The 27,882-nt window shown below is 41.1% G+C and overlaps 3 protein-coding genes across 5 annotated transcripts in view; 2 read left to right on the plus strand and 1 right to left on the minus strand.

Annotated features, from left to right (window-relative positions):
• Positions 1–9,839, plus strand: part of LOC116064925 (neuronal tyrosine-phosphorylated phosphoinositide-3-kinase adapter 1) — a 51,805-nt gene extending 41,966 nt beyond the window's left edge. For all 3 annotated transcript variants that reach the window (XM_031320310.2, XM_031320311.2, XM_031320308.2), the window contains exon 9: positions 9,826–9,839. The gene's annotated coding sequence lies outside the window, so the exon portion shown is untranslated. The remainder of the gene's footprint in view (positions 1–9,825) is intronic.
• gltpd2 (glycolipid transfer protein domain containing 2) lies at positions 3,079–8,318 on the minus strand. Its single transcript, XM_031320321.2, has 4 exons — positions 7,706–8,318; positions 4,616–4,674; positions 4,265–4,440; positions 3,079–4,136 (listed from the first exon to the last, which is right to left on the minus strand). Exons 1-4 carry the CDS (start codon positions 7,773–7,775, stop codon positions 3,518–3,520), a joined length of 924 nt encoding a protein of 307 aa, XP_031176181.1. The 5' UTR covers positions 7,776–8,318; the 3' UTR covers positions 3,079–3,517.
• Positions 9,840–12,071: 2,232 nt separating the features above from the next.
• Positions 12,072–27,724, plus strand: chrne (cholinergic receptor, nicotinic, epsilon). The gene is made up of 12 exons (XM_031320454.2): positions 12,072–12,284; positions 23,776–23,909; positions 24,073–24,117; positions 24,262–24,371; positions 24,485–24,640; positions 24,886–24,986; positions 25,066–25,266; positions 25,641–25,755; positions 25,862–25,976; positions 26,061–26,268; positions 26,569–26,702; positions 26,844–27,724. The coding sequence occupies exons 1-12, from the start codon at positions 12,215–12,217 to the stop codon at positions 27,009–27,011; spliced, it is 1,557 nt and encodes a 518-aa protein (XP_031176314.1). The 5' UTR covers positions 12,072–12,214; the 3' UTR covers positions 27,012–27,724.
• The last annotated feature ends 158 nt before the right edge of the window (positions 27,725–27,882 follow it).

Consider the following 27,882-nt stretch of genomic DNA (forward strand, 5'->3'; position numbering starts at 1 on the left):
TTTAAATCACAACACGGCAAATAAAATGTCTTTGCTTCATCACCTAATTGGACATTCTTGTTTTACTCATGTGCATGTGAAGATTAGTTCTTCAACCAAAGATCTTTATGGCTGTTTAAATTTGATTTATTTGTGCTGCACTGACACATCCTCAGCAGAGATACTGTAGGATCCAAGTGTAGGGCTAAACATCCTGTGTTACAAGGCCTACTACTCTTATATGATATTAATAATACGCACAAAAGGAATGTTTTTTCTCTACAACATAACAGTGCCTCCTGGTGGACAGACAGTGTTGTTCCCCAGTGTCACAGAATGTTATTTCCTTTTATGTCCACTTATATGATTTTTTCTGTGAGAATTTGGAGATATCCTCAAAAAGCAATATATTTTTTTGTGTAGCTGTATGCTGTATTTAAAAAAAGGCTGTAACACAAAATCAATGTATCATCAAAAGCAAGGAAGAAATAGAAATGAACGTACAGATATTGCATTCAGGCAATTTTGCCAGTGTGCATTATCATGATGGAATTATATTTAAAAAAAAAAAAAGTGTTGTCTTATTTATAAAAAAGTATTTTATTGCTATTTTGTTGTAAAGAGAAGAGAATTTATAAGCTTGGATTGTATCATGTCATGGGAGCTACCTGTTAGGTTTTGAAGCATTTATTTCAACAAATGGCAAAATGTCAACAGCATGGTTGGAAAGGTTTTAATTTTTTATTTAGAAATATTTTTGTCATTGTTTGAGTCCTTTTTACTTTCTAAAATTGAACTCAAAGATTGCAATGAAAGCTTCTGACCACTGGGGTTTATTGTTTCAGAATTCGGACATTCAAAGTAAATTAATAGCAGATATGTCACAGAGAGCTTTTAGAGAACTTTGAAGTGCAAAACCTTTAGCAACTTTTCAGAACAAAATTACAAAACGGTCCAATGCAAATGTCAGAGAGACTCTACTTTTTATGTTTCGTATAAGGAATAACTTAACAAACCTCATTTTCCCCACCGAACCCCCTCGTCTTAAATCATACTATTGCCTAATACTGTGGTGTAAGGATAGTTCAATAAAGAAATCCATGAAAATTGTTGAGATAATCTTTCCCCAAAAGGATGATAATTCTATTCTTTATTTTTTGCTCTTACTGTATGTATATTTTTGCTCATGTTTACTGCAAACCAAGATAGAGAAATAAATAAATGTCATTTAAGGGAACTCAGACTCACACTTAATTTTTGTCTCTGCCTCAGACACTAAGATTAAAGTGGAATGGCCATAATGTCAATGTGGATCCTTTTATCATGGCTTATTATCAACCAAAATGTAGTCAAATGTGTTACGGCATTTGTAAGGGTCAGAAAAAGAAGCCAGCCAGTGTCAAACTTGGTCAGGTGGATGTAATCTAAAGTAATCTCATTCACCATAATCCTCACAGCCTATAGCACCAATGGACACCAGAGTTAACCTGTGCGCACATACTGGTACACGGTAACAAGAGAAAGGTAAAAAAGAGTAGAGGTTACTGTATGTTCTTATGTGTGAACTAGTGAGACTCTGTGGACTTTCATTTTGCAAGAGTATCAAGAGGAAGTGAATGCGTAGCGGAAATACCACCTTCAACATGTCATCCTCCTACACATATCACATGTCAAAGGTCACAGATTTAAGTCTTGGTTGGATTCAAGTGATATTTGTTCAACCAAGCTCGGAAATGTGTGAATTTAGTTTTTTAGAAATTAGTTTTAGGTAGCTTTTTTTCCCCCCCTTTGGGAGTTGCTTTACCATAGTCTGCCGCCAACTGCTTGACAAGATCACAGCCGAAGTGTACTTCCGCTCACTGACCTTCAACCAGCGTCTGTCTCCTGTTCATTCCGTGGCTTCAGGCTCTATCCTTATCTCTCCTTTCTCCGCTGTCTCCTCCTCAGAAAGAGAGAGCACAGTCCAGGAAAAAGGGAGAGATTACGTGGCATTAGAGGTATTTGTGGTTTTAAAATAGTCCGATCAAGAGAACTGCTGGTGACTGATACTTACACATTGTATTCTTACTGTTACACACACACATTCTATATATTATAGTCTTGAATAATTTGCAAAACACTTTGATAATTTTCAGATTAGGATTGTTTTTCTAATATTTAAGCAACAACATTTAATGTTTTCTTACAAACAAATAGATTTTATGGAGGGGAAAAGCCTTTGTATTTGGATTCAAAAGCCTGTGTATTTGGGTTCAAATGTGTCCAGGCAAGAGTGTCACACAGAGCAGATTATATCCACCATGATGTTAGGAAAGTGAAGATTAGTCTGCAGCAGAGCACTGGAACCTCTGCTAGATGGTGGATAACATTACACAGTTCAGTCACATTTAAACGTCAACGTTATCACATTACTGTACCAGACTACATCAGAAAATAGGTAACTGGATTCTCTCTTTAATCATTCTGAACATGATACAAAAAAATTACAACATAAAATAGAGAAATTAATTCTCCAACCTCACACCACTGTTGCTGTGAAGCAACTTATTGTTCTTTGTTCAGAGCATGTTTATTTATAGTGTAATACCTCTTTAATCAGGATGGATTGGTCCCAGATTTAAGGGCTATAAGGCATCTAGAACTAGCCAGTTTTGAGGTAGCATACTAAATCACCAAACATTTACTACAATTAAGACAGTAGCCATTTTCAATAGAATTTTGGGGCGTGTGCTCTATGTTCCCACATTTCTAAGAATTTCTTTTCACTGAAAATTAGGCCCTATGTTCCCACAGCCCTATGTTCCCACATTTCTAAGATTACTTTCCAAAATTAGGCCCTATGTTCCCACATTTCCTTTTTCATAAATTTGTATCAGATTTTATCCCCCTTTCTCCCGATTTGGTAGCCAATTACACCCAACCTATTATCCAGTAGCAATGGACTACAGATGGAATGTAACCCTAACCCTAACCCTAACACAGAGCCTAATCTTAAGAAAAATCTTAGAAATGTGGGATCATTGGGCTGTGGGAACATAGGGCTATGGGACCATTGGGCTGTGGAAACCTAGGACTGACCCCGAATTTTGAACGTAAAAAAAAAAAAAAAAAAAAATCACATATGGGCGAAGTGTAGGCACAACAACATGGACTGTACAATCTGATGCAATCCATTACAAAATCATCTCCCCATGTGTGTCAAGAACATTATAAGCTTAACAAATGCTGCAGAGTTGTTGCAATGGGTTGCTTTAGTGTTCATGTTATTGTCTGCACCTGCTTAAATAATTATATCAACATGATCTCATAAAATTTGATAAGGAATGTCTATAGACCAAAAGCAGACTTTTGGTATCGGGTGATTGTTGACGCAGCTTTGGTAGGGGAGGAAAATATGGCACATGTAAATTGTAGCTGAAAAAGTCCATTCATGTTACCTTGAGAAGGTTATGCCACATGTGTGGCTATCAGTTTATGTGTGATGCCCAGGAGATCATAAGGACAGTGGAAATATGGTCAAGTCTGATAGCCCCCTTTTCTATGGCAAGTCCAGCATGCCATTTTCTTCCAGGGCTTTCTGAGTCCTATCATAAACTTCTCCAATGGCCTGAACCACTCTGTTGAGCGCTGTGCTCAGCTCCTCCTGGCTCTGCACACACACCAGCTTGAAAAAGAAACCCCGCTCTGGCATTGCAATGAAAGCCAGCTCGGCGGCCCTTCGGACGAACCAGCTGTGGTGGTTGGCCAGGGTGCTCTTGTAGGCCTCGCGACACAGCTCTGAAGGGCTCCTCAGCCGGCCGGCCACCGGTGTCTCAGCCAGCTTCTCCAGGAAGAGCTTTAGCCAAAGCAGAGCACGATGCAGACGCAGCAGAGTCCGGCATCCAGAGTCCGTCTGGTGGTGGAAGTCCACCAGTCCTTGGTTCAGCTCTACCCAGATCATGGAGCGTACAGAGTGGTAACCACCAGTGTGCTGTGAGGCCTCCTTATTATTCTTTGTCCCAGGTTCTACGTTCACACTGTTTATTGAGTGTATATCTGGGCCCAGCTCTGCTTCAGGGTTCCCTTCTGCCAACAGGGCCAGTTGGCGGATTATAGAGGTCTTGCTTTCTATCTCTTTAGATATCAGTCCCACCATCGGGCCCAGAGCTTCCATAAATCTGGAGGAGTACCACAGAACAGGATGAATCATCTTACAGAGTCCAGATAATGTCATAAACCATAAATAACTTCATTCTTAAGTGGCTGTAAATTAATCCACGTCTCCTGCTTTATCTGATGGTTTTACCTGACAAGCTCATCCCAGCTGGACAGATACGGCTGCAGCAGCACGTCAGAGGTGTAGGCCGGTGCAGCCAGCAGGTGGGAGAGCAGCAGTGACACCTGGAAGGTCTGACCAGGGCACTCCAAGAGCTGTGGGCCCTCAGCCCCATCGACCCCACTGCTGTTGTACAACTGGTGAAGCTGACAGTGGGGGATGGGAGGTGTGTGAGTGTGGGGGCGATTGACAGGAGACAAAGAATTAGAGAAAGCGGATGTAATTCAGCACATTCAAATTAGCCATCTGCTTCACAAAATGAACTGTATGGAGGAAATGTAATAAGTGAGGAACTGCTTTATATTCTGCACGTGCTCTTACCGTATTCACTTGATTATAACCTTTTAAACAAGAATCCCAGTGGTAATCCAAACCCCCCTCTGCAGTGAGACATTAAAGAGATGTAAGAGAAAATCCCACAGTAAGTGTTTGTTTGCAATGACTTTCCCAATTAAACAGAGACTTATTTTTTTCTGATAATACTGCAACAAACACATGGACATTGTGAGCTGTAGGATGCATTTAACACATCAAAATAAAACATTTATAGGTTTGCATTTCCATATGAATTGTATCAGTCAATGGGACTTAAAGGACAATTCCGGCGCAAAACGAACCTAGAGATTAATAACAGATGTGCACCCACTCGATCGCTCTCTGGGACACGTTTTCATGCTAATTGAATAGGTTTGTAGCTTGAAAGAAGCTAGCGCGGACCGCTGATTAACTTACAACGCTAGTATTTGGGGCACAGGGAAAGTAAAAACAAATCGCTTATTATACCACTAAAAAGGCTCAAAATATCACCACACTTCAACGGTAGCAGTAATGAGGGTCCCTAAATGTTAACCGAAGCATTGAGAAGATTGTAAGTGTACAGACAGTTTATTAAAAAGATAGTTTAGAAAGACAGTAGCTCCCAAAATGGCGGCCGCCTGTATACGAGAACGTGACTGTCTTTATAATCTATGAGTGGGTACACATCTTATTAACTCCTAGGTTCGTTTTGCGCCGGAATTGTCCTTTAACATTTCTGCACATTAAACCTGCAATCATTTTTTTCTTTTTTTGGGCCACTTGGGGGCAGCAGAAACAAGTTGTGAACACAATGTTGACATATCCTTACCTTTTTAGCAAACATGTTAGCAAACAGTTGCTTATTTACACATCCAGAAGTTACAGAGCAACATTATCATTCATTTGTAGTCATGTTTCTGGCCATTTGTTGAATGTAAGTCAAATATTTACTCTTTTAGCTCTGTTTTTGGTCTCTACCAACTCCTGCTGAAAATATCTGGCTCTTTAGCTTCTAAGTGTTCACAAGCTAGTCGCTAACTGTGTCTGTCTGCAGTACAGTGGGTTTTTAGAGCTTCTTCACAGAAAACAGCTGCCTGCTACGACTGAAACCCCGTTATTGGAGCAGTAAGAGTAAACTGAAACATTTAACTTGCGGCCGAGCAGTTAAACAGTGAGCTAAAATTCTCTAAAAACCTCAGTAAAGGGTAGCTGCAGATTTAGGTGCTAATTCTCTGTAGGTTCATCACTATGGGTGAGTCCTTTTATATTGCCACATTGTATTCACATTTTCATTTGCTATCAATATAAAAATATTGATTATAGTCACTTTAAATTAGATGAGAGCATATAGTTTTAAAATGGCTCATTAACAAGCATCACTGTCATGTGACAGATCTGTTATGCTGTTAACATGACAAACTGATTATAAAAGGGCTGACTATTTTTTTACATTCTTGATTAATTCCAGTTTTAAGTTTTAGATCATACTATAGGCTATAGCACAAAAACAAGCAGATTGACAGATTGAAAGACAAGGCAGCAAATAACTTTCTTTTGACGCAGGTTGTGATGTGGAGTTCTACTCCTTTTTGAGCTCATGTGACAAAGCAAACCCTGTGATTTTAATTGACCGTCTCAAACACTGACTTCCTCAGCACACATCATGTGCACAAGTTGCTGGGATCAATTTTGGATCCTAACTAATTCTCTACATGCCTCTATTGCGCCACAAGATCCATACACTCACACCATTATTATGCTATAGCGATACTATAAAGCAATAAATACATTGCAGTTATGAAAATGACTATGACATGAAAGCCCTTTTACACTGGCATACAGTATATTTTCACATTCAAATCAGGGCCATTAACTTGTGACAAATTTGTCATTTTCCAGCATGCCTTGTTCAATTCAACTGTGGTATATTCCTGAGTGAAGTCAGCTTACTGAAGTCAAACTATTCCTCAGATTTATTTGGGACCTCGGGCTCCTGTCATTCTCTCAGAGGGCCCTGCAGGTCTCCAGACCACAAACATTAAGGGCCGAGCACCTTACAACCAAATGCCACAAAAGCTGCCAGTATAGATTGTGCTCCTCTACATGAGTCATTAACAGAAATGCCTCAAAAGATCAGCCTCCAAACTAACCCTGAACGACTCACCTGAACTACTGACTTCCTGTCAGCTTGGCTAGTTAGTCTCACTTTCTCAGTTAAAATTAAACACAGAGCCTGTCCAAAAAAAAGATGTAATTGTAACTTGACAGTGACCTACTGTAGATGTTACCAAAAATGTCACTACAAACAAAAAGAGCTGTGTCTAAATTTAAGTTTCCTAACAGAGTTACTATGAGGATGCAGAGCTGGCAGTTTATGCTTTCAACCAAACTTTTCTCTCAGTTTGCACTCTGGAATCTCACTCACGTCCCTCAAATCTTTGAATTTAATCCAAGCTAGAGGAAAAAAAAAATCACATTTGATCACAACTTTAACATTGTTACACTGCTTACCAGATTTCTTTCTCCATAAAAGTAAATATTTATAGCATTTTTGTTGACATTTGGATTGAAATGAGAAGGAACCATTGTTTTCTAAAAAAGGATGCTTTTTTCTTTTTCTGATATGCTTTACTTTATATTGTCATACTATAATTTTAAGACAAACTAAGATGCAGTTAAATATATTTGCACAGTTATTCAAATAGAAAAGATTCCTACCATAATATACAAATAATTTGGTGATGTTTTTGCATCATATATCTTTAAATGTCATTATTTCCCAAGAATCTTTGTCTACAAAAACATCATGTATAAAAAGTCTATATTTATCTGATGTGGCTGAAAATAGCTCATATAAAAATAAATACTGTCACTGGGTCATCTCACACTCCAATAACATGTCAAATCACACATAGACATATTTCTGTGATGTTGTTAAAATGATTTGTGAGCATAAAGAGTGAGCAAAAAGTGGTGTGACCACCACCATGCTTGATTCTTCAGCCACCGCATGTGACACATTCCTGATCTGGACCGTATGTATTTCAAACAAGGGAGGGATTGTATAGATTAGCAGAACATGGAAGCCACACACACACACACACAAATACTCACGAAGCCACAGTGAGCCGAGGAATAGCAGCAGGACTAAGATAGCAGCAGCAGCCTTGCTCTTCACACCCATACTGACGTCCAGTTTTGGGGTCTGCCAGTCCCTCTCTGTTCCTTCTCCGTGTCCCTATATTTTAATTCCTCTGTGTCTCACATGAGTCCTTGTCCCCTTGCACTGGCTGTCACCACAATTACTCCCTGCTGGACCACTGCCTCTGACCCCCTCCGTCCTCTCAAATCTTTCATACTCCTCCCCAAAACCTTCAATAAAAAGTTCTCTCAACCGTTATACCTCACAGAGCCTTGATCAATGTTTAACTCTATTGTACAACAGTTTTTCTTTTCCCCTCGTCACACTGTTACAACCCAGCCTGTTGTTACTCTTTTTTTGTTTTCGTTTTGCTTTCTTTGATTCAGGTCTTTCCTCTACCCTGCCTTTGTTTCTGTCTCTTGCAGTGTTGCTCAATCTGAGGGTCCAGAGATCAGCCGAGTATGCAGCCACTGACTGATAATGCAGAGCCAACGCAGCTTGTCCATAAGTAACCTCCCTCCTTCCAGATTCATCTTCTATACATGCGCTATATTCCTAGACAGTTCGAGTAAACACTTGCTCCCTCTCCTCCTACCGCCACCCTCAGTCCTCCCTCGCCCCTCACTCTCTTTCTTTCTCTCTCAACAACTCATTCACACACACACACACACACAATTAGGAGCACCACCACAACCATCACACATTACAACAGTTCTGACACACATTTCTGAAAACATGATAGTACAACATGACACATCTCAGGACACTCTCAATGTAAATACACGTGTCCCCCACTTTATATTTATCTTTATTGCAACCTAGACTAAACCTCTGGATCGATTAATTCCAGAGCAGACTGTGTTTTTCCCATAATCTGCTTTTGGTGGCTGTACAGAGAGCAATGCCATACCAAATCCCTGTTTGTCAATGAATAACAAGGAATAACCAAGCTTATCCTAGCTGAGACTGCAAAAGGAACAATTCATGCTAATCTAATTCTAGATATAACAGAGACATATGTAGTTCTACAAAATGTAGTGGGGGCAAACAAAATGAATCTATTTAGGACAACAACAACCAAATCAAATTTCTGTGTCCTATACGTTACAAAATTTGATTCATATTCTATAACATACCACTTTGGATTTCTAAAAGCGAATTATTTAGAAATTACATCGGATTATGGAAGTCTAAAGTCTGAGACGTAGAACACAGGTGGAATGATGTAGCACATATAGGGTGTTCCTCTGATTATCACCTCTGATAGTGATAATCATAGGAAACCCACTGATTGCTCTATCTATCTATCACTGGGTTTGCTGTCTCTGCTGTGGGGGGAGGTGAACAGACATTTAATACCACACTCAAGCCAGACCACGTGTACTCGTGAGGAGGGACTTAACAATGGTATTTTGCAGCAGAGGAGCGGGAAAAAAGTAAAAGCAGGGGCATTAATTACTTGGCTAGGGAGGAGCCAGTCATAGGGCTTCACTCAGTGCAACCAATGAATGAGCCCATCTGAAATAGGCAGCAACTGACAAGGCGAGACTGTGGATCTCTGTGAAAACATGTGATGAAGAAGACTTGAACTGTTTGACTCCACACAGCTAGTAATCTCAGATTTAATGTTCTGACAAATTAACATTCATGTTTTAAAATGTGTGTTTGTCTGCGTGGTTAAAAAAGCAGTCAGCTGTCTATTCATGATGTGATGCACAAGTGCACAGTACTAGTAGACTAAAGTACATGGTATGATGTATGGGGTATGTTTATGTATGGGGGTTCAGTAGAGCAGGAAAGAGGTATTTTGTCACTTTGCCACCAGCTTGAGAGCAAAAGTTAGAGAAACACATACTGTATAGCGAGTCAAAACATTTAACCACATTTGATCCAGTTTGTTCAAATCTTATAGGCTCCAACAATTTTTTTTACATTTTTAAAATGTAAATAGAGTAAAGATCTCCAGAGCTGGATGATTGAATCTAATGACAATAGTGCAGTGCAGATGTTCAAAAGCAAATGGAGAGAGAAAAACAAAACATGATTGTTGTCGGTTCTTGTGGATGTGACCTCTAGTTGCTTTTGGGCTGAGGTACAGCCCTGAAGTTTTAAATTTCTAATGTGCAACAGGCATTCAACATTTAATGTAAATCCCTCAACAGAGGTTTACATTGTGAGAGTGAAACACACATTATAAGGCTGATAGGAGTTTACTGTTATTGCAACTCTATCCATGGATGCACAGCAGGCACTGGCAATATAAAAAATGTTGTCATTGCATATTCAAATACAGCTCTTGGTCCAACCGCATTAACTCTACAATGGTTTTAACCCCCTGCTTCATGGACGTGGCTATTTTTATAGCACTTGTTATAAAAGAAGTTACACGCCTGTCTGACATTTTGCCCTGACTGGCTTCCATGTCAGTTATTTTAAAGACTTGGCGAATATAATCGGGTGGAATTGAAAAATAATTCTTGGTTTCAATAGAAGACGCTAAAAGAGCCAACACTGGACTTCGCTCGGATTGATTGTTGTGGGGAAACACCAACCTAAAGTGAACATGCTGGAAGGTTCCTTTATCTTAAAGGGATAGTTCCGCTATTTTTTAATTGGGATTGTATGAGGTATTCATCCATAGTCAGTGTATTACCTACAGTAGATGGTGGTCAGCACAAGCCCAGTTTGGAGAAGCAGGACGGAGTACTTGCACGGAAGCTAAGCAATGTACGGCTGTAGACGGGGGCAGCAGCAAAACATATTTTAGCCACCCAAAAAAAGGCCCATCTAAAAAAAAAATCAATATCAGTTTAAATGTACACTGTATTAAATAATATTTTTATTGCTTTACCTTGCCTTCAAACAGCCCTTTGCTGGGAGTTGCTGAGGAATCTGAACTGACCCTTTAAAATACCAAAGTCCCAGAATAACAAACAAATTATCCGAGTGGTAGACCAGCAACTTCCATGTTCTGCGATGTAAAATTCCTTTTTTTATCAAAGGAATCTGGTGGCTTTGAAGAGAGCATAGATGGAAATAATGGCTTCAGTTCCCCATCAGAAAGGTCTGTCGGACGGCAAGGTAAATCAGTAAAAATAATCTTAATATAACGTACACTTAAATGTTGATTTTTTTTAGATGGGCCTTTTTTTAGGTGGATAAAATATGTTTCGCTGCTGCCCGTGTCTACAGCCGTACATTGCTTAGCTTTCCCTGCAGGCACTCCTGCTTCCTTCTCCAAACTGGAAACATGCCGACCGCCATCTACTCCAGGTAATACCCTGACTATGGATAAGTACCTCATACAACCACACCCAATGTTTTAATACTGTATTATTTTACTACAGCAGTAAAGTGCAGCTCTGCCTTGTGAACAGTGGCCGGACAGATCCAGCCCTTCTTCTGTCTCTGAGCTCTGAACTGAATTAAGTGTGAGACACATAATCTGCCTTCTGGAGGCTCCAGTTACCTTAAAGAAGCTCATCTCTGTTTCTCTAACTGTATATTTAGAAGTACATCACATACTGTGCAACTCACATTGCACATTCCAAAATTCAGTCGGTTGCCCTTGTCGCTTCAGAGTGACACTACTTCTACTCTTCTCACAGTACTAATTATAAAAGCAAATTTAGTCCGTGGATTTAAAATAAGTAAAACGCCCTGCTTGTCTGGTTTGTACTTTGTAGAGTTACCTTTGTAAATTTCTGTTGGAAATCAAAAAAGTTATCCAACTTATCTTGATGCAGTTCCAAGTCTCTGTCTCCATGGAGTTTTATGACTTTTATGAGCATTGTCTGCCTCCAGCCCTCTAACATCGCCTCACACTGTGGTCTGCAGACTTGTCACTACTTGAGTCCTGCTGTTGAAGTGGCAAGGCTCTGCTGTATGTATTAATACCTTGGACACAGAGCAGGGGGAGAGCAGGCCTGCACACCCACGGGTGTTATGTATCTCCCTGTTTTTTTGTTGTTTTCTTTGCTCTGTCTGACACACACACACACACACACACACACACACACACAGTAAGTTACACAGAAAAGCAGGACAAATGCAAAATCAGCATCACTGTGAAAATGTGCCATTTGTGATTTTCCCATCAAAAGAATCAATAATCCTACAATATGTTACAGATATCAAAGTAGAACTATTTTTTTTATCTGTAACAGCATAAGGTCTCACTATTGCCTACACTGTGTTAAAGAAATGCTTTAATGTATATAACTGGCATCACCACAGGTAGTTGTTGTCTAATGATCATGATGATGATTATTGTGGCTGACCGCAGTGTGACTTGAAGTCCGGGTTTAGTGCTTCTCAGCTGCTGTGTAATCTGAGCCATGGATAGCGACAGCCGGAGTGGGCGACAGTCAGGGCCGTTTGGTGGGGGGATTTAGGGCTCTTCCTCTCGGTCTTTACTCTCTCTCTCTCAAACATAATATTTAAATATAGTGCAGTGCCATGCAGTGAAGTGGTCTTGGAACATGATGGCAGCATGCAGGTTTTGGATATGTTTTGGAGTTGTAACTATTCTCGGGACTTCAATGGTTCAGGGTAAGTGGCATAGAGGCAAACTTTTGGCACATCCTCATCGAGTGGCTGGCTGCCTTCTTAGCTATCAAAATAATCCTCTGCCTGTCATGTGCAGGCAGACGATCAGTGTTCAGAGAGACAAACCGCTCTAAAACTCTTACTACGTTGATTGGCATGCCAGAGAAAAGTTTCTATACTTAAAACTTCTACTCATGTGGCTGAGTTGGCTCAGTTGGTAAAGCAAGCGCACATTTAGAGGTTTATGCCTTGACACAGAGGTCCAGGGTTCAAGTCTGACCTGTGACGATTTCCTGCATGTCTCTCACCTAGCTGTCCCATCCATTAAAAGGTGGAAACACCCCTAAAAATAAATCAAAAAAAAAAAAATTCTACTCATATACTGTTGTAAATTATCAAATTGTTTAGATGATACAGATTTGAACCAATTTTGGGAGCAGAATTCTTTTTTCTTCTGTTGTTAGCATATCTGCAAGCATACAAACAGTATTTCTACAATATATACTAATTTACATACTGCTGTAAAGTGAATATAAGTTTGCTTCTTTTTATTTATAGGCTTGTATGACTTGCATAAAATTAGCATACAAGGCAAATCGTATACAAAGCATGTTGGGGTTTTGTCTCTGTAAGTGCACTTTTATACATAACCATTAATACTAATGTCCACAGGGATCCTCTTTTCCATATCCTGTCCCATGATGAAGTCTTACTTTTAGTATAGTCAATGCAATTTATCAATTGAGATGAGCACAAAAAAGTAAGTTAGCATCAAGTAAGGCAGAAGGTCATCTGTGGTTTATCGTGAGAGCAGCAGTACTGCAGTGTGTAAAGCTGTTCTGCTTGGCACAGATGGGGTTCTGCAACAGGAGGGTAACAGCAGGCCACAAAGGCTACAGCTGCAGTGGAGGCAGAAGTGAGAGACTGGATGTAAGGGAAGTTTAAAAACATATGATTCTGCAAATCCATTTGGCCACTCAAGGGAAAATGTATGACGAGTCGCTCTCAACAGCTGTGGGTAAATCCTCCTGGAGTCCATCTCCTTGGCAGAGGTCACTGGAGTAGCTCAGTGACAAAGTGCCGGAATGGATAAGATTCATCCTTAAATGTAGACTTTTGATATTATTGGTCTGACATGGTTACCATATTTCTGGAATGTCACATGGAGGTTTGGAGTGCCTTTGATTGATGTCCCCACACTGCTCAACCTCCCTGAGAAAGCAGTAAGCATACCTATGATGTTGAAGCCAAGACTGAGGACATCCAGGAGAAAAACTGCAGACTCTCTTCTAGATACGCTAACAAATGTAATCCCTATCATAGCAATGTACTTACAAATTGTCAAACTGTCAGATGGACAACTGGAGATACACTTGGGTTGAAGCTGTTGGCAGCCATTTGATCTCTATACACTTAGAGCAACAGCTGTACAATCTTGATACTGAGTCAAAACTCAATCAAGGTGTGATATTAGTTCTGATATGAGGAATGAACTCTCCTCCTTTGGTCCTAAACAAGGTGTGATGATCAGATTATGATGTAGTGGACTGTAATGCAACTGACTGCTAACAGGCCTGAGATGCTGGAATGAATGAACTCCTGCAAGGGATGCTTACTTGAACTTGAACCAGCACTTTCTTCCTCTTGGTAGATTCAATTAAAATCCCTTTGCTTCTCATGTTCAAAATGGACGCATGAATAGGAGTGTGCATTGTACAACAGCACAGTCAACTAGGGTGAGCTTGGCTTGCCCTTACCCCAGTCAAATGGTGATGTTGTAATGTTTACCTGTCATGCTGCTTCAGCTCAGCCAAATCAAACATTTTCTCACCAACAGCTAGTGCGATCTAGCGATTTCCTCCGCCAAAGTTATGAGATTTCAAACCCATTTAACCATTTTTTTAGCCCCACATCCCCTCAGTCATTCGCAGGCTCTGCCTCTAGTTTCTCATGATCAATCCTGAGCAGCTGCAGGAAGTGACTAGGTCAACGCATAGATGACAAACATTAATTGTACTTTGTATCCACATAATACAACTGTGAGTACATCACATGCTGTGCAACTCACATGGCACACTTTAAAAGTCAGTGTGTTTCTCACTCAAGAGTCAGAGTGACACTACTTACTGTTTACTGTCCAGCAATGCTTTGAAAATCATTAAACAGCCTGTTATCTAATAAGCCCTATAGTGATTGTCAGTTTATTTGCGTTAGGCCAGACTGTCAACTTTCTGTCTCCATTTTCAAAAAATATTTTAACATCTTTATACTTTCTACACAATTCCTAGGAAGATGTTAGATATGTTTTCCTCCATGATGAAATTGGAGGAAGTACTATGTTTACAAACTCAAAGGGATATTGGCCTAAAGGGATGCTACAGTGTTGTGGATTTTGATGAAACATACAGGAATGAAACTTTCCCCATCCTTGTGTCAAGTGTAATATTTAGCAATATAAATAATTAACTGGCAAACCCTTACAAGGTGAGACATCTCACCACTGTCATTGCATCACTGCCTACTAGACATATTGCCTCATGGGAGAGTTAAAGCTATTGTGCGTAGTTGCTATAATGCGTAGTTTCTGCCGCCCCCATGAGGAATTGTAAGTAATAACAAAAACGGAGGATTAAAAAAAACATGGACTCTTCAGAAGAGGTAATTATCGTCACTCGCGTATCTGCGCGGGAAAGTCACCGGATGCCACAATCTTCTAAACACAGCTATAAGAAATACAGAGACAATATGGAGCTCTTAATTAGCTTTGTAGCAACTCATTTGGCAATGGATTGAATGTAACGGACGTTCATCAATATCAAAAAGTTACGCACTAATGCTTTAAGATTACAGCTCAAAACTATGTGACATATTTGTGCCTGATTGGACCAGGCAGACCCGGAAATGAATCGATCACGGTGGATGACATCTTTACTGCTTTGCAGTATGTGTTACTGTCAGCATTTTTGCCTAATGGTGGTATTTATGATTATTGTAGATGACCTGAGTGTGACTTAAAGTCCTAGTTTAGAGTTTCCCAGCAGCTGTGTAATCGGAGCGATGGATAGTGACAACTGGGAGGGAAGAGGCAATGTGTTGGAAATAACCTCTGCTTTACTCTTTATTTAGTCTCTCTTGAAGTTTATACTGAAACATAGTGTAGCCGAGGAGTACAGAGTCATACCATTGCCGTTAAGTGTGACCAGAACATGGCTTGTAGTCTCTAGCCTCTTCATACACTGGCTCATCTCTTTGTCCTGAGGTTGGTCTCAACACGTGCTCCCACACAGCAAAAAATTGTGCCGCTACAGTGCCGTCACGGTCATTCCCGGTCTGTAATGACAAAAGCGCAGATGCGGAAGACCCGGAAACTCTGACCAATCAGAGCAGACTGGGCTTTTTCCAGGAGGGGGGCTTAAAGAGACAGGCTCTAAAATGGAGCATTTTAGACAGAGGCTGAATACAGGTATAATCAGACAGTATAAGAAAAAGAATGTGTTTTTTGAACATTAAATCATGTAAACATGTTCTAGTAGAAACCCCAAAATACAAGTACTGTATAAACCTGCTATTGCTCTAACCCCCCTCATATCAATGAAAATGATATTGTCACTTTATCCTTGATTCCTGATTGACTGTTTTTCTTCATACTCTGACTCTCACTCATTTGGCTCACCATCTAGCAAATACAATTAAGAATTAAGATAAGGTCTTAAATTAAAAAAAAAAAAAAAACCTTGTTATTGCTCTGTACAAGATCTATTCTTCTCCTTATCACACTATAAAGGTATGTGCAAGCTCAGCAGAAACTTTGAAGATGGAGTTGTCTCCAAATGAAACTAATATTCTGAATAAGTTAAAAGTAAAGTATTTAAATTAATACTATTGTGCACAGCATCTATATTTCTCCTTATCACACTTTTACTGACATGGATCTTTTATAGTAACTCTCTAATGTATTAGAGATGTAGCTGTCATTATGTAGCTGTCTGATTTGTTGCGTGATGCACCGCATGCTCTTCCTCACTCTCTGGTCTGGAGCCTTGTGGTAGGGCTGTATCTTGAATAGAATGACTGGAATCAGAATTACAAACTTATACAGTATACTGTATTTTTACGCTGCTAAAAACGCACTAAGACAGCTGGAAACTAGTGCAGCCAGTTCCCCACCTTACTTCCTGCTTTACTCCCGTCATAACTACTACGGCCACTAGAGGGCAGCGCCAGGTCGTAATTGCACAAACGACCTCTGGGAAAGTTTCTCAGGGAAGGACAGTCTCTTGTGTTAAGGTCACATGACACAAAGTCTAGTTACACGTGACATTATTCTGTATATGTTAAGGGGTTTAACACTTTTAATTACTTTAATAATTTCCACTGAACAACCTGTAGACTAAAATATATTTAAAATGATAACTTTTAAAAAACAGAACTTCTGAAACTCGCAAGTTGAAATTGATGTTAGAAATTTGATGTTGAAAATTCGCAAGTTGAAATCAGTGTTGAAAATTCCCAAGTTGAAATCGGTGTTGAAAATTCGCAAGTTGAAATCGATGTTGGAAATTTGAAGTTGAAATTTCGTAAGTTGAAATCGACGTAGGAAATCACATCCATCACAATCACTCGTGTGACTTACCTTAAGCGGGGTTTGAACCTGCATCTTCTGGGTGTTAGTCAGCGTCGGTTCCCACTGGACCACCTTCAGGGATGAGAAAGAAGAAACATCACCATCAAACGGATGAGAAACAAAGTTTGTCTTTTCCTTCTGTTGCCCCTTAAACCTCTTAAACAGTGAATCCATTAAAAATCTTAATGTGCCGATAATCCTTCAAAAAACCCTTTAATGCTTTCCACGACATAAGTGATAACCAATCAAAACCCTTTAGTGTAATACATTTATCTATTAAATAACCTGAAACCTGCTTCACAGATGTCAATCGACTCTGAAGTTTAACCATAATTAAAATATTGAGATAACTTCTCAGAGCCCTGAGAGCTCAGTGGGAAGAGAAATGGTTTCACAGTCTCAAAATTCTGTCTTTGCTTTTCTGTGTCATAAAGGATTCTCTTGTTGTGAAAAGCCTGTCCCTGAACTCATTAAAATGCATCAGAGGAGGTAATAAGTCCCAAGTTACATGTTTCGGTCTTCTTTTAGGACGAAGAGTAAACATTTTATCAACTCACTAAACAGGAAGTGACACATAACTCAGCTAAAATGTCTCAGGAGTTTGAACCTGCTGATGGAGGCCACACTGATGTTTTCAAACTGGTCTCATGGGATATGTTAAGGAGGGTTCAGTTTTAGAGGTTGATTGCCATCGTCCTGGGGCATCGGTCAGAATGTATGATTAAGCCACAGAGAAGTTCAGTCCATTCAATGAAGATGTATTCAACAAAAGGTGTGAGGCAAATGATAATGGATAACAGGACAGAACAGACACATGGGTTGGAGAATCTGGGAAGAAACAAATAGAAATTAGAACTTAACAAAATCAATATTCTGACATGTTCATCATAAAGTAATTAGATAAATTAAAGCTGTCATTCAAATATAGTGATGTTACCCGTGAACCCTCTGCTTCGAAGCATGTATCAAAGAAATGAACCAATTTGGAATGAAGCTTTGTATCGGAGCATGATTCGTTTTGTGATAATCACGTGACCAGTGACGTCCGAAGCTTTGTTTCACACACACCCATGTGACGGCTTCGAAGTTGAATTCAAAGCGGTTCACTGGGTGCGCCTTTGTGGGTTGTTGCAGTAGAAGAGTCCAGAGTCAGGAAAGTTAGTTAATAGAGAGATTATTATAGCGATTATTGTAGCCAGTAGAGAGTTTATAGTAGAGAGTTTATTGCAAGTAAGTTTATAGCGAGTAGAGAGTTTATAGCGAGTAGAAAGTTGCTCTAGGCTACATACTCAATATAATCACAGAAATGTGTGTACAATGTGTTCTTCATTCATTTCCCTCCCAAATTGATGTATGTTTACAAACACAATTTTTTTTTGTGGAGAAGGCAATTACATTTTTACTTATGCAAAGTCCCAAATAGGCTTAGTTATTTATGTCAGTGAAACAGTTTGTGACACAATGCTATCCTTAACTTCCACCAACAGATGTCCTCATAGAGTTCTGGAGCTTCAAGTATTGAACCTTTTTTCGATAAAATTGGATTGAAAGCTTCGCTGGCTCAGAAAGCTTCAGTTCGCTATCACTACAAATAGACACGTTATCAAGAAATGAGGTGTAAAGTAAAACTCATCTTACCAGCTGCTGCCCCATGTGACGGTGTAGAAAAGACTGACTGAGAGGGACTGCAGTCTTTAAATAAGGAGTGACCAGGTGAACTCAATCAGGTAATTAGGGTAGAAACAAAAGCCAATCAGATGTGAAGACATGGGAGGAAAGGAAGTGAGGTACAGGAAGTGAGGTAGGTGTGGAAAGCAAGTGTGAAAATAAGATAAAATAGGAATCTTTAGAGGTACACGTTTTTGCAGTGCCACAAATACGTACTGTCAGGTACCCTATATTCTTAGCCTGACCAGCCAGACCCACATCAAAATACATTTGCTGCCGCTAGGGTGCGTCTAGATTTCTAAGCTACTATATTCTGCCAGAGTTTTGAAAAACAAATGTCCACTGGAGGTGCTAAATAGAAGAACTGTAATGTGGCTGAAATGGACTGTACTTTAGTATTTTATATTATTAATTATAAAAAATTAAACATTTTAAAGCAGTTTGTTTCATGACGCTCAGCACAAATTTCAAACTAATGCATTTTAATTAGAAGCAGCCTATATTTCGTGCCTGCACCACATATTGTTTGTCAGAAAACTTGCTTAACTTTACTAATGACGGACTGCTACAACAGCAAAAAAAGTAAATGAAAAATAAATAAAGACAAAGTTTATTTAGGTTTTTTCTCCAGAGGGGTAACTCCGCCAATAAGGGCAAACGGGCTATTGCCCGGGCAATATCAGCCTGTACCTGTGCACGTCCCTGGCAGTTGTTAATGGTGTACCTGTTACAGTTCCAGAGATTAAAGGACCCAAATGCAGGGAGAGGCAGGCAGGCAGGAGATGGTTGGAGCTCAGGGATTTATTAATAACCAAAAAACGGCAGCACAGAGACTGGAAAAACACAACGAAAAACTGAGGGAAAACTTGCTGGCAGCAGTGGAGGGGGGACCCCTCCGGCAGCTGATGGCGAAGGAAGAATCCTTCAGGCGGCCGGCAGCAAAGGCAGAATCCTTCAGGCGGCCGGCGGTGAGAGCAGAATCCTTCAGGCGGCCGGTGGCAAAGGCGAAACCCCTCAGGTGGCCGAACTGGACGTTGAGGGCACTCACGCGGCCGGGCAGGATGTCGAGGGTTCTTGGGCGGGCCTTTTGCCGGCCAAACAGGACGACGAAGGTAGAGCCCCTCAGGCGGCCAGACAGGACGTTGAGGACTCTTGGGCGGTCGTCGGCGAAGGCGAAACCCCTCCGGCGGCCGGACAGGACGACGAGGGCAGCGTCCCTGTGGAGGCCGAGTAGGTCGGCCATGGCGGAGCACCTCTGAAGGCCGAACAGGTCGGCCAAGGTCAGCTGGGCTGGAGTCATGCGGCGGGTCAGCCGGGCTGGTGTCAGGTGGCCAGGCAACGGGGGCAGAGGTTGACTGGGGTGCAGACAGGACACGAGGGGCAGGAGTAGGTCTGACCGCCGACAGGGCACGAGGGGCAGGAGTAGGTCTGACCGCCGACAGGGCACGAGGGGCAGGAGTAGGTCTGACCGCCGACAGGGCACGAGGGGCAGGAGTAGGTCGGACCGGCAAAGGCAAAGTCTCTGGGGGGCAGGATAAGGGAAAAGTCTCAGGGGCGGTCTCAGGGGCGTCAGGATCACAAGGGAGGTCTCAGGGGCGGTCTCAGGGGTGCCGGAGACCGGCAGGGTCTCAGGGGCGGTCTCAGGGGCGCCGGAGACGGCAAAGTCTCAGGAGGAATTGGCATAGCCGTTCAAGGAGGCTGGACGCCAGCCGGGGCTCAGGGAAGCTGGGTGTCAGCCGGGATTCTGGGAGGCTGCTAGCCAGCTGGGAATCTGGGAAGCTGCTAGCCAGCCGGGGATCAGGAGAGCTGCTTGCAAGCTGGGGATCAGGAGAGCTGCTTGCAAGCCGGGGATCAGGAGAGCTGCTTGCCAGCCGGGGATCGGAGAAGCTGCTAGCCAGCCGGGGTTCGGAAAGGCTGCTAACCAGCCGGGATTCAGGGATGCTGCTAACCAGCCGGAACTCTGGGGGGCTGCTAGACAGGAACACTGGGGAGCTGCTAACCGGCCGGAACTCTGGGGGGGTACACTCAGGGGCGCCGTATAGGGGGGAAGTTAGGACAATTCCAAGGGCCCATGACTGACAGGGGCCCCAAAAAATAGGTAAAAATTAATATAAAATTATTAAACCATCCTCCTCATTCAGTGTATATATTTCAAATATAATAAAATGAATGATCTTTGTTTTTACTTGTTTTTGGCAGTAAAAGTTAAATATCCCCATTGACCAAAAAAGTAAACATCCATATTGACCGACCACCCCCCTGTATCTGCATGAAATGGTTTGGTCCTGCCATAGTGCACTCAGACTCAGTGACGGTGTTTAGTTGTAGTCAGTAGATGCGCCATAATTACAGTGACCGCAATGTTGCCAAGTAACGTTAAATCAAAATCTGGTTTTCAAAAAAGGAAAGAGAGAAAAGAGAGAGAGGAAAGACAAAGGAAAAAGAAAGGGTGTCAAACTGTAACCCAGTTTTTCACCAAGAAAGGTGGGTAGCCTATAGTCTGTGAGTGGTTAACCTGTTGGCTTAATGTCCATAGTGAAATAAGCTAGCTAGCTACAGACTAGTGTTAGCCTACATTTAATCACCATTTAATCAGTGCAGGGAAATGTTTAGCAAGATATTCATATTAAATCATTGCCCTGCCCCTTTTAGCAGACTTAACAGATGAGTCAGCAGCACCCCAGTCTCCCCCTAACTGTGCCCTTCCCTGTCCCAGTGAAGAAGGTGAGCAACATTGTGTTCAATGACATGCCAGTTAGCATCATAGCAGGGAGTCTGTGGGGATTTCTCTGTCTCTCTTACTCTTTACCATTACAAAAAAGAAAATGAAATATTTAGTAATGACAGAAATTCAAACACATTAATAACAATTATTTTCTCACATAATGATCATTATGAAATAAAATTAAAAAAAACAACCTACTGTCTGTACTGGATGCTGGACAGTTGGAAACAGTGAGTAGCTTACCTGAGCCTGAATGTAAGATACAGACAATATTAACTGTATTGAACTACAAGAAGCAAGACAGTTGCAAGCCTTTAGAGTTATGTAAAGCTTTTGATGGGACAGTTAGGTCCTAGAGATGTGGTGACAAGAGCTGCGCAGAGGGGGCCCAATTAGATTTTTTGTCATGGGGCCCAAAATTCCTGGCGGCGCCCCTGGGTACACTAGAAAGCTCGAGGACACTAGAAAGCTCTGGAACACTAGAACACTCGGGGACACTAGAAAGTCTGGGGACACTAGAAAGCTTGGGGACGCTGGGCAGTGCTGGGACACTGGAGAGCCTGGGGACACTAGAAGGCTCGGGGACACTAGAAGGCTCGGGGACACTAGAAGGCTCGGGGACACTGGGCAGCTCTGGGCAGCTCGGGGACGCTGGGCAGCACAGGCTCTAGGGGATTGACGGGCTCGGTGTATGGAAGGCCAAACTCTCTGGCAGTCGCCTGCCAGCGAACCTCCATTAGGTAGTTGGCAAAAATGGGGTTCTTCTCATGCAGTCCCCGAAACATCCCCAGCAACTTCTCCCCATCATAGTCCAAAGGGTGAAAATGAGGTTTGAATCTCACCACTGCTGGGTCCATGTTGGTCAGATTGTTCTGTTACAGTTCCAGAGATTAAAGGACCCAAATGCAGGGAGAGGCAGGCAGGCAGGAGATGGTTGGAGCTCAGGGATTTATTAATAACCAAAAAATGGCAGCATAGAGACTGGAAAAACACAACGAAAAACTCTGAGGGAAAACTTACAAAATTAAAGCAGGGAGGAATCCAAAACAAAGGCCCAGGCTACACACGCAGACAGGATACAGAAACAACAGGAACAAACTGACAGCACAGGGACACAAATGGACGCAAAACAATCTGACAAGAGACAAGGGAAACACAAGGACTAAATACACTGGGTAACAAGGTAACGAGGGGCAGGTGACACAGCAGGTGAAAGACATTAGGAGAGACAGAGTAATCAAAAAAGGTGGGAAAACACAGGAAGTAAAACAAGACAGAAAACTAGACAATCAAAATAAAACAGGAAACAGAACAGGGAACAGAAATATACACAACGAAAAACAGTCCACAGAATACACAAAACAGGATAAATCTACAAGACAGGAAACATAAAAATACAGAATAAATATACAAAACAGAAAACAGCAACAAAAAAATACAAACAGGGACTAGAAACATCCACAACCACAACAGTACCACTGGGTATTTATTAGAAAAGTGTGTAAAATGAGGTAACGGTTGGTTTTCAGTTAATCAAGTCATCTTAAAACTCTGTTTGTGCCTATTATGGGTTGTTATATCTTATCTGAGAAGAGACACATGCTATTTTACATGTTTAAACATGCAGTACATGTGCTTCTAAGCATATTTTGCATCTACACAGTGTTTTCTACTCATTGTCAATATCATTTTCTGTAATTATGTCAAAAGAAACTATTGAAAAAGCTATGGGCAAAATTGGAAGGTAATGACAATGTATGATCACAGTGTATTAATTTTAATATTTGAGTACTGATGTGGATTTAAATTAACTGACCCTTAAAGGTCCCATGGCATGAAAATTTCACTTTTTTTAACATTAATGTGAGTTCCCCCAGCCTGCCTATGGTCCCCCAGTGGCTAGAAATGGCGATAGGTGTAAACCGAGCCCTGGGTATCCTGCTCTGCCTTTGAGAAAATGAAAGCTCAGATGGACTGATCTGGAATCTTGCTCCTTATGAGGTCATAAGGAACAAGGTTACCTCCCCTTTCTCTGCTTTGCCCGCCCAGAGAATTTGGCCCACCCATGAGAAAGAGAGAGACATCATGGCTTTCAAACTTGCAAAGTGTCAGTTGGTCATGGCCACACCCCCACTCTCTACCTTGCCCCCCCATCTCTACTCCTCAATAGCTACAGAAACAGAAATGACACATCCTAAGGAAAGCTCATTGTGGGACTGGCTCTAGTGGCTGTAATTCTGCACCAAGGCTGAATTTCAGGAAAAGACTTCAGATACAGTATTAGGGGACCACTAAGGTCTATATAAAAGCATCCAAAGAGCACCATGTCATGGGACCTTTAATCTTAGTTTACTCGCCTTTCAGACCACTATTTCAGATGTTTCTCCTCCTCTGTCATGACATATTAATCAAACACAGTAATTCCAACAAATATGCACATGAACTCACTCCATTTCTCATCTATTTTTTTTATGCAGTGCAGTGTAATGAGGAGTCCAAGCTGATCGGTGACTTGTTCAAAGGCTACAACAAGAATATTCGCCCAGTAGTTCATCCTGAAGACAAGCTGGAGGTTCAGATCAAGCTTACCCTCACTAACCTTATCTCCCTGGTGAGATATCCACAACTCTAAGAAAAGTTGTTCACCATCATTCCCACAGGACAATCAACATATGGCCAAGTTTTTAACATATACACAATAATGGCTGTTAGGTCACTGGTCTAGGAACACTTACAGCTCAAATAGTCATACTGCTTCTTCACTTCTACCACAGAATGAAAAGGAGGAGACTCTTACGACTAATGTGTGGATTGAGATTGTGAGTTTCCCCTTTCTTCATACTTGTGTTTTTGTGTTGTTTGTACAAATCCTGGCAAGCCTCAGTCCTTCCCATTTATTCAGCGCTCAGTTGTGGCTAGTTTTCAATCATGCTGGTGACCTTTCTCTCAAATGTCATCTACAGCAATGGTCCGATTATCGCCTCACCTGGAACGCATCTAACTATTACGGCATTGATGTTATTCGTGTCCCATACAATATGGTTTGGCTTCCTGACATTGTCCTTGAGAACAAGTAAGGCAGTAACAAAGAGGAGTGAAATCCTGCATTTTCTCTGCCCGCAGTGCCATCATACATCATCCAGTCTGGTGTGAACTGTTTCTGTTCTTTATCTTCAATCTCTGCAGCATTGATGGCAAGTTCGATGTGGCTTACTATGCCAATGTGTTGATCAGCAGCAATGGTTGGATGTACTGGTTGCCTCCTGCTATCTATCGCAGCACTTGTGCCATTGAGATCACCTACTTCCCATTTGATTATCAAAACTGCACGCTAGCATTCAGGTGTAGTACAATTGTATTTTTCCAAAAACGTATATATATATATAATTGCTGATTTATTAGTTTGTTTTATTTCGAGTGTACTTCGCCCTCTAACGGGCTGTCTCAGGGTGCCAAAGTGGAGCCTGGATAGGTTAAATCAATTGTGAAAACCAAATAAAAGGCTACGTGCATGCTCATAGAATTGGAGTTAGTCTGGGTAACAACAATCTTCTGTTGTATTCTATCCTAACTGCCTCGACCCCTAGGTCCCAGACGTACAGTGCCAATGAAATGGACCTCATCTTGGCTGTTGGAGAAAAAGGCGAAACTATTGAGTGGGTGGACATTGACCCTGAGGCTTTCACAGGTACAGCACATCCACATTCAATACTCCAAAATTTAAAGCACACAATTGATCTCCACCTTATTATGTTTTCACCCCTCAGAGAATGGTGAGTGGGCCATCGTCCATCGTCCAGCCAGGAAGAGGATCAACACACGGTATACCCCAGATGACCTAGAGTATCAGGAGATCACATTCAATCTGATCATCCAAAGGAAACCCCTCTTCTACATCATCAACATCATCCTGCCCTGCTCCCTGATCTCCTCGCTAGTTGTGCTGGCCTACTTCCTACCTGCACAAGGTCAGTAAAGTAAAAGTAAAAAAGAATTTAGAAATAGCTCTTCACAAGCTTTGTAATAAGCAATAAAATGTAGTAAGTATAGTAGGTAAGAATATTCTGTCAGAAAAAGTCTTAAGAAAACACTGGTATGCCTTTGCAGATTTGTTTTCAGTGTATTGTCTTATCCTTATCAACTAAATCCAGATGATGTAACTACTGTACTGTATATATTTAAAGCCTTTTTTAAATAATGCTACGTAGCATTATTTGCTGCAAATAAAGTGCCTGAGCACAGAGAATGTACTGAAAGTATTGGGTCCCAAAGCTGGTATACATTTTTGTTTTGATTTGGTGTGGTCCTCCTGTCTCATAAGTCTCTATTGTCTCCTTCACAGCCGGGGGACAAAAGTTGACTGTGTCCATCTCTGTCTTGCTGGCTCAAACTGTCTTCCTCTTTCTTATTGCTCAGAAGATCCCTGAGACATCTCTTTCTGTCCCTCTCATTGGCAAGTGAGTCAGTGTGTGTTCTCTGCTGACCTCTGCTGGGATTTATTTTCTTCAATCCATACAGTTTGAGTCTCCTCTCCAACACAGATCTTCTCTTTGTCTTCCTCAGGTACCTGATCTTTGTTATGTCTGTCACTACTCTCATTGCCACTAATCAAATTGTGGTGCTAAACTTCTCCCTGCGCAGCCCCAACACTCATACAATGTCTCATACCATCAAACATGTAAGTATATCCTATGCAGTTGAGTAAAATGTGCCTATTCAAGTGTTATTGTGTGTGAACTGTTATCTTCTCTGCCTCCTGCAGTTGTTCCTGGAAATGGTACCCCGCTTCCTTGGCATGTCCCCACTGGTGGATGATAGTGAGGTGACAACGGAGGTAAACGGAGTGAGGGAACGACGGCGCAGCTCCTTTGGCCTCATGCAGAGAGCAGAGGAATATGTACTGAAACAACCTCGCAGTGAAATGATGTTTGACAAACAAAGAGAGAGGCATGGTCTCACACGATCGATTGGTAAGACGTCTATTTTTAAAACTATGACGCAGCTATGACCAGCCATTACGTCCCAGTCTGATTTCTGAACACATCGTTTTTTGTGTAAATATCATGTTACAAAGTTGTTTTTTTGTGTAGTTTGAATCATTTGGAACATTTATTCATGTATATTCCTTATTTTAGCCACATATTTGTGCATTACATGGGTATTGTATGTCATTTAACACCTTTATTATTGCCCATCAAAGATGCCTGTGTCTGCCTCAGGTAATGCTGTGGCATACTGTTTTCCGACTCTCAGTGTCTCCTTCCCCCTAGTGGATAATATGGATGTCAGCAGCACAGCCAACCTGTATAAGAGTTTGGCTCAAGCTGCGCCCGAGATCAAGCAATGTGTGGATGCCTGCAACTTTATTGCTGAGAGTACGAAACAACAAAATAACATTGGATCTGTGAGTGTTACTTTAATCTTTATCTGCCTAGCCAACATGTAAGTGATTGTAATTATTTTTTCTATATGTTTATTGATATATTTTTCGGGACAACTGTTATCTTAGTTCTTTAATCTATATTCTTTTTATTTCCAAATACAGGAAATTGAAAGCTGGGTACTGATTGGGAAGATGATCGACAAGGTGTGTTTCTGGGCTGCCATGCTCCTCTTTATCATTGGCACAGTGTGGATCTTCTTAACAGGACACTTCAACCGGGCGCCTGACTTTCCATTTCCTGGGCAGAGCAAAAAATATGTCCCAATTTAAAAAACAAACAAAACCTTTTGCTCTGAGGAAACCTTAGCAAGGGTCACTGTGCCTCATGCTGTCTATAAGGCTGAGCAATCTTGCTCATTGAGTCCCAGGCTCAGATTCATGGTTGAGTTAGCAGGGCTTTTATAACAGAGATTTAACAACAAATCTGTCTGGATTCATGTTCACAGCTCAGCCTTATCTTTGAGAACACTAGTCAGGCAGCTGAGGGTTTTCATTCAAACTTACAACTTAGTTCTAAGTTCTTCATCTTAGTGTAAGTTATTTGGATGTATACATTAAATGGGTGGATCAGGTCTAGTTTAAAAATAAGTGATGTTTTAATCATCATCATCATCATCATCAAGTACAATTGGTATTTGTTTTGTGGTATAAAAGACAACAGTGTAAGTTTAAGCAGGTCCAGACTTCAGGTCATAAGTGTATTTGAAAGAACGTATCTGAAGGCGATTCTCCACCATGCCGACGAAGTTATTTCTGTTGCAGCGAAGAACCTTTCAAATCAAAACTACAACGGCATTATGTACTCTATGGAGCCACAAGCACTGTGTAGACCTGGATTCATAAATATCAATATAAAAGGTTCCTTAACTGATAAACTGATTTTATTTACACGTAATGTGCTAAAGTTTTCAATCTGTCATGGGCTCATAAGAATTTCCCATGTATCACATTGCAAAACATATCTGATAAAGTCTGGATAAGTTAGAATATAATAAGCCTTATTATTCTTATTATGACTTATTTATTAGAAATTCTTGTTAAAGGTAGATGGTTCGAAGGGACATTGTCTAGATTCATTGTGCCATGTTTTTTTAAATAAATATTTTGTTTTGTGCATCGTGACTTGCTTAATCAATTTATT

The sequence above is a fragment of the Sander lucioperca genome, chromosome 13 (assembly GCF_008315115.2).
Source record: "Sander lucioperca isolate FBNREF2018 chromosome 13, SLUC_FBN_1.2, whole genome shotgun sequence".
NCBI lineage: Eukaryota > Metazoa > Chordata > Actinopteri > Perciformes > Percidae > Sander > Sander lucioperca.